This window comes from Chanos chanos, chromosome 8, assembly GCF_902362185.1.
Source record: "Chanos chanos chromosome 8, fChaCha1.1, whole genome shotgun sequence".
NCBI lineage: Eukaryota > Metazoa > Chordata > Actinopteri > Gonorynchiformes > Chanidae > Chanos > Chanos chanos.
In genome coordinates, this window is record NC_044502.1 from 40932192 (window position 1) to 40940132 (window position 7941).

The window sequence follows — 7941 nt, forward strand, 5'->3', positions numbered from 1 at the left end:
TCATCCTTTGATTTGCACCATCCATCCCTCCAAAAATATCCCACCCGTTCCTAATTTCTCTGTTTCATCTGGATCAGGCCAAGTTTGCAGGATATAATTCCTGCCCTTGACCGAACTGTCCTGCTCCTGGATCTCTGCTTGCATCCCTGGAACCCAGTTTTTTCTGTAATTAGATGAGTTGCCGGTCTGTGTGTTCAGAGGAGTTATTTGTGGATGGTAACTGGTGGATTCCATGCAGGTAGGCAGAAGAACTTGGTTTGAAACGTAGGTAGTTGCATAGTGCTCTCCTGATTCGCTGTCTTGGTCGTCCAGGTCTTCCATCCAATCGGTCGGAGAAGGTGTTGTGTCTGAATCAAATATGAGACCTGAAAGAAGGGGAATCTTTTCACAATTCCCAAGATTTGAGGTAGAACTCTCCATCTCTGTTAAGCCAGGGATTTGAAGTACGCCATCTTTGTTATGCAAAACCGGCACCATCAGTAAATCGTTATTTGAATCATTTTGGTCCTGCGGGACGATCTCCGGTCCTGGAGGAGCGTTCTGCGAGATCAAGACTGGTTCACTTTCTTCCTGAGGTTTCAGACCAGACGGTTTGATATGGCTCAGGTTTATCGCATCCTCTTTCGGGTCACAAGTAGATATCTGGACGTGCACCACCATACTATAATTGGTGGAGGAGCCCGTACTGTCTCTGGACTGTTGTCTTGAAACTTGCTGTTGATCACGGTAAGTACGGTTACTACAGGACTGGGCGTGGCACACCTGGACAGCGTAGCTCCCCTCCGTGGTGCTGCTGTCTTTGGGGCTGTCATGGCTTGTGAGTGCACAGGGTTCAGCAGTCTTCAGTTCCACTTGGCTGAAAAATTGTGGACTTATCACTACACGGGATATAGTGTCCTGTGTGTTTATAAGGTGTAGGACATGTCCAGTTTTTGACAGGTCCTGTTTAAGAAATATGGGAAAGAAAACACTGAGCAACCAATCAAAGTAAATGTGTCTTCTTCCTGACATTTGTACTACCTTTGTTTTTGATCTTCCTGACATTTGTACTACCTTTGTTTTTGATACAGTTAAGAAAAACTCTACCTATACAACATTTGTTTAATACTCCGATGTGAAAGAACCATCGCACAGATATATAATTTTGAGATTGATTCTATATGATACCCTAATACTTGTTTTCCTCGATGTCTCCTTCTTACTCATACTGGTGATTTCTGATAAAATAACAGTTTATGGTAGGGGTTGCAGAGAGTACTCAAACATTCGAGTACTTGAGCAGTTAAATCAATTCTCGAGTTTCTACATTATCTTTGAGTACTCGTTAATTGTGTGGTGCTAAATCTTGCACGCACTCAGTTTCCAGTTAGAGTCCTTGGTAAACAAGAGGAAGGACGGCGACAGCAGAAAAGGGTGAATCAATTGTTTGTTTGCTTTACTGGTGTATTTCACAGTGCAAATTTTCTTTTCCAGCTGTCGTTATGATGAAATGAACGTACAACGATTGTGAGTTGTGGACGGATTTCTCGAGGATGGCTCTAACATCAAGCCTGTCATGTAATAGACTAGGCTACTACATTAACGCGGCTAAACAAATTAATGTCGTTAAAATATAGATGCAAGCAAATGTGATTAAGTTCATTTTTAAGTCTGTTACTAATGATGACCAGGTTTCAACTAATCTACAAAAAAACAGACGACATGTTGAAACAATTTAAAGAAATTGAGAAATAATTATGTGTTTTCAAATTTATCCAGGCTAGTGTGGACAACCCACATTGCTGACTGAACTTTCTATCTTGGGTTATTGTAGAATGTTGGTAACAATAACGTTAAAGTATTATCGGTAAAACATACTTGGTATCATCCATACTTCACCATTGTGTAAGGGAAGAGCCCCCCCTCCCCCCTCCCCGAGTACTCGAGAACTCAAGATTTTCAGGAAAGGAGTACTCAAGTTGTAAAATTATGCACTCGTGCAACCCCTAGTTTATGGTTTAAATATTTTGAACATTTTTTTTTTTAAATCAAATCCCACTTTCATGAGGAGATATTAATTATTCATCATTCTTAAGAGTAAAAAATGATACTGGCACAGAAAGGTTGAACTGCATACATCAGCTTAAGAATCCATTTCTACCACAGTACACAATCCCCATAAGACTGTGCTGAGCTTAATTTGCATATTGCTAAAAAAAAAAAAAACAAAACAAAAAAAAAAGATTTACAGTAATGTTTCATACCAAGAATTCTGTAACCCTGGGGAACAGCTAAGATTAAGATAATAGGCATTTCATTTCCTTCTACAGTCTGACAGACTTGCGAAACTCTCTGTTCTCTCCAACACACTGGTTTCTGGGAAAGGCGTTGAACAGCGTGTTCCCTGTTTGGGGAATTCCCCATCAGAGGAGCGGAATGCATTTCTTACCAAGGATTTAGGCATACTCTTCTCTTTTGTTATGTAAGTCCAGCAAACACCTGCCGATAAGCTCAGAAGCAGAAGGAACGCTATCAGCCCGGGTACGATGAATATACGGGACCAGGGGTCACCTGCGGAAGACCGTGTGCGAACAAAGCGTCATAATAAATTTTGGGTTTAATTCAAACAATGTAACCATGTGTGTCTTTTCACAGTGATTTACTGTCATCCCAATATTGACTAGGTAGGGTGGGCCTCTGACTTGATACACTGGAACCTTAAGCTGGCAGTAATCACCAAAGCGTGGAAACAGGAAACAATACACGCTGAAGGACGATAAAGCATTACTCGGCTCATGTTCATTACCCTGTTATATCTTTATTTCTTTGTTCCCCGGAATATTCTGATTAAATATCTAAATGGATCGACAGCATCGAAACGAAAGGAGAGATATTCTCTCAGAGTGACACAGAATCAAGGCACAGAAATAGTCATTAACATTTTTATAACATTTTTTTTTTCTTTTTGACCCAGACTTAGAAGTAAACGCTAAAATTATGCCTTTATTTTTGTACACCAGGCATGCAATACAGTCTTCCTTAAAGTCAAAACACAAAGCATGAGGCCTGATAATTTTAGAATACCTTTTTTTTTTTTTTTTTTTACTTTTATTATTATGAGAAACAGAGCCAATTAAAGGTCCAGTTTAATTTGAAAAGAATGAAGGCTTGATTGGTCTGATTGGAATGCATGAAAAGAAATGTTTTCACCTGGTACAGTGATGCAGAAGGTGGCATTGTCACTCTGTTGGGGTGATCCAGGATGAGTCAGGGTATAAACGACATATCCACAGTACTCTGTGCTACGTACTGAATGATTGAACACAAAACGTCCAGACGTGTCTATAATTACCTGTGGAGCCATGAACGTTAAAGTTAAAGATGACTTCTGAAATTAGTTAAAGTTAAAGATGACCTCTGAAATTAGTTAAAGTTAAAGATGACTTCTGAAATTAGTGACGGTCCCTCTTGTTGCTGCTATCATAAAGGGAGGAAACTTAATGTTTTTAAAAGGGGCTTTCAAAATCCAGAGATGGAAAGAAGAGGTGAGGACTTACCATTCCTGCTTTTGATTCCGGATGGGTTATTGTGAGTTTGTACTCAACGGGAGGTTTTGAACTGCAGTTCACTTGGCATGCGATGTCTGCGATGGATCTGTTGCCTGGTCCCTGTGGAAGTCTGACTGTCACCATCACCGATGACACATTGTAAGTCGCTGACACCTCAGGAGCACCAAATGCAGCTAGTGAGAGAGAGAGAGAGAGAGAACAACAGAGAGAGAGAACAACAAGACCTGAGTAGGATCTATAAGATACAATTCAAGCTAAACACAAATTTAAATATGAATAAACACAAATTTAAATATAAATAGGATATGATTATGTCACAAAAGTTAAGGAGGAGAGAAGACAATGTATCCTTACTTCGGGACATGGGGTTGAAGCGTGCTGTATAGCCTAGCAGTTGACCATTGGCCTGTACTCTGGCGTAGTACCTAGAGCCATCATTGACAGTCAACGCTGTGAGGTCACAGAAAGTCACACTGATGTTTTGGCATTCCATTACCGGAACAAATGGATTTCCATAACTGTGTTAAACCAGACAAACAGCATATTAAATTACTTAACGGCAGATTATTCAGTTCTGCCGTGAAAAGCAATACACTGCAGTTCCACATGTCTGGCACTCTTTCTCTTATTCACTGTATGTCGTTTTATATATGAAGAATAAAAAGTAAAGGCAACCAATAGCTGATTAAACGTTTCTGTGCTTTTGCAATGTTCTCAGTTTGTGGAGAACTGTGGTGAGATACAATTATCATAAGGTTTTTTTTCCTTATTGCTGTGTGTACTCCTCTATGCTTGCAAAGCAGGAGACGAGCGATATCACCAAATCTCTCTTTCTCTCCTTCTCTCTCTCACTCACTCTCTCTCTCTCTCTCTCTCTCTCTCTCTCTCCCAGTCTCAGATACAGAAAGTGGCTGATGGGTAGGCCAGGAAAAATCTGGGCGGGCCCAAATGAACCTCATCACTGCACATCTTCCTCAAAAGGCTTAGATATTTACAATGTGGTGACCGCAACAATAATGCAGCCCCGACAGTCGTTGTTGCGGCATCCTACCTGAAGAGCAGATTAAAAACTAAAAAAGGAAACTGCATCGGCCTCATCTTCCTCCAGACATGTTTTTTTTTAATGAAAACAGGTCAATGATAGCTGTTTAGCCATAGTTGCGCTTAACAATTGCCAAGCAGCTGCTACGCGAAACTCAGACAGAATTATTGGGACGAGTTAAAGTTAACATAATGTAACATAATGTAACCTAATGTCAGTCAGCAAATGTGAGAAAGAAGGTTCTGAATATTATTATTAATAATATATCATTCTAATGATTCCAAAGACAAATCACATTCATGGAAATCAGTGGAAATTAAACTTTAAAAAATGTATTATAAAAAAAAAAACCCATTTATTTTCATGAATCTGAATAGGTGGGGCCAGATGTCAATCTGGGCGGGCCTGGGCACACCCCAGCCCACCCGTAGATCCGCCTCTGGACTCTCCCTGCAACTCCTCTGTTGCTTTCTCACTCTAGATCTGTCTCTTTATTTTCATTCAGTCCAGCAAAGTTTTGTTGGCATGACTTTCAAAAAGAAAAAAAAAATTAGATGTAAATGTAAAAAAAATTGTAAACATAAAAAATGTATAAAACATTTCTATAAAACTGCATATTAATCTTTCACTCTGTCTCTCTCTCTCTCTCTCTCTCTCTCTGTAGATAGATAGATAGATAGATAGATAGATAGATAGATAGATAGATAGATAGATAGATAGAGTTAAAGATGTAGATGACTGGCCAACGGCCTCTACATCTATGAAAGGGAGGCCTCTTGCAGTCTCTCTCTCTCGCTCTCTCTCTCTCCCTCTCTCTCTCTCTCTCTTTCTCTCTCTCTCTCTCTCTCTCTCTCTCCTTCTCTCTCCCTCTCTCTCCCTCCCTCCCTCCCAAAACAGAACAAAAGTCTGTGACAGAGATAAACACAAATCACAAGCAGGTCTCAGCTGCAGCTCCAAGCGAAATGTGTTCAGATCCTTAAGTCCTCACACAGTAATGTGGATTGAGATGAGCCATTGAAAAACTGCTCAGGAGTATTTGTCTGTATTTCTCAGGCAATAATACATTTGATTATGATCTCTATCAAAAACTATATGAAAAGAACATAACATCAGCTCTTCAGCTCCATCCCCCATTACGTTTTCTTTTCTGAGGTCCCATCTCCAAGGGAAAGTACCAGCTTCCAGCATATTCGAAAACACAGAGGTTAAGAAGCCAGAGTAGTGTGTGTGTGTATGTATGTGTGTGTGCCCAGGAATGCCAACGCCACATTAGTCTTGGATTAGTTGGAGCTTTGAAGTTGCCCGCCTTCCTTCCAGACCCCCCCCCCCCCCCCCCCCCCCTTGCCTAGAGCAACTGACTGTCCTGCTCCACTTCGCCTGTGAGTTCGGATTAGACGGCGTCCGACTTTCCGCTGCTGGCCTGACAAAAGCAGAACTGTGACTAATGCAGGGGAGTGATGTTTAGGAGCAAATGGGCCAGTGACACTTCTCAAGACGGTACACGACCCCCCCCCCCCACCCCCTCCTCCCTCCACCCCCATCCGAGCCCTCCCGTCGAAGAAATACTGTTCACAATACTCCTGCTAAGCGTTCGCTCAACACTTAATCATTCAAGATATTCCAGGCAACCGTCTTATCTCTCTGTTTGACGTTTCCTTTCATTCCGTGAAATGATGGTCAAAGGTCGAAAAACAAATGGTTGAGTTTTTATTCTTTCTCCTTTTTCACTCTGTTTCTGATTTGATTTTTTTGGGGGGGGGGGGTTGGGTTAGGTTGACAAGGGGTTTCAAAAATCCATGTTTGGTTCAAAGCGCTTACTTTCAGATAAAACTTTTTGAATTCAGTTCAAGGTGAAGCGCCACGCACGCCAAAGTAAATCATTGTTTTAAGAGTGCTTATGAAACACACAGGTGTAAGTTGTGCATTTTTAAAAGACTTTTTTTTTTTCTTTTTTGGGTTTACATCAGAACGACTATGCTGCATCAAGAAAAACGTAGCTGTAACCGAGCCAAACCAGCCCAGCTTCAGCCGTAAGTACAGATGCCAAAGATACATAATGCACCCTCAGGTTTCTAAAACAAGCTTGTCGTCAGATGGTAGTGAAACGTGAAGACAAAAAAATGTAAATAGCTGTGCTCTGAGGTCCAAAACTCTACCTCCGTAGAGCAGTTCTCGCAGGAGACCTGAGTACATGCTGTGCTTTGACACAGCACTTCCACTAAGACCACAATAAAGGAGGTGTCAGGGAGCTACGGAGTGGAAAAGGGAGAAGCAGAGGAGACGGAGGAAAGGGAGTGCAAATGGGAGGCTAAGGAGGAGAGGCATGTGAGCAGAGAACGAGCAGAGATCAGGACAGGTAGAACATGAGTGGACTGAGGGGACAGGTAAAAGAAGCCAGCAGCTGGATCCAAAAGCTGAATACTGAGAGTACATACTAACAAGTGATTTGAGAGAGTATACTTATAATAATATGGTATTTACTGATCTCGTAATCATACACACGCGCACACACACACACACACACACACACACATACACATACACATACACACGAACACACACACACAAGCAAACACACACACTCACTTACACACACACACACACACACACACATACACACACACATACACACGAACACACACACACTCACTTACACACACACACACACACACACACACACACAGAGAGAGAGAGAGAAAGAGAGAGAGAGAGAGAGAGAGAGAGAGAGAGAGAACCCTAACACTCCCAAATTATTTTTATATTGTGTGTTGTTCCAGTTTAAAATCATGTCCATGCGCAATTACCCTTTCCATCTTTCCTCCTTCACAGCTGAAAAGAGACACTTCATTTTGATCAATGTGTTTTTCCCCCCCTAACATCTCTTGGCAAACATACCCATAATAATCAAGACAGAGATTGAAAGCTAACGCTGACAGCGATGCGTGATGGTTACTGTCAGCTCAGGTCGGCTAAGTCACGAAACTCACACATTGTACTCGACGCTGTACAGAACCACCTGACCCGGACTGTCCACTCTCTCCCAGCGCAGCACATTGTAGAAATTCTTGGAATCAAAATATGGGTCTCCAGTGTCTGAGCAAGAGCCCATATAACCTGCAGAGAGAGAGAGAGAGAGAGAGAGAGAGAGAGAGAGAGAGAGAGATGAAATGTTGTGTTAGAAATCGGTGTCTTCAGAGTGAAACATCATAAAAGAATACAATACAAAAATGTGGGGTTGTGAGTATCCATCTCAGAGTTGGTCAGCGGGCACAAAGCCCTGGAAGCTCACTTAGTTTTTATCTTTCAATAGAGGAGCAGGTGACATGATTGTAGTCAAAGCTGAAAAGAACA

At 41.6% G+C, this 7941-nt stretch overlaps 1 protein-coding gene across 1 annotated transcript; it reads right to left on the bottom strand.

The window, feature by feature from the left end:
• Positions 1-7699, bottom strand: ifnlr1 (interferon lambda receptor 1). Its single transcript, XM_030783202.1, has 6 exons — positions 7578-7699; positions 3903-4066; positions 3537-3721; positions 3190-3331; positions 2429-2550; positions 1-942 (listed from the first exon to the last, which is right to left on the bottom strand). The coding sequence occupies exons 1-6, from the start codon at positions 7697-7699 to the stop codon at positions 1-3; spliced, it is 1677 nt and encodes a 558-aa protein (XP_030639062.1).
• Positions 7700-7941: the final 242 nt, after the last annotated feature.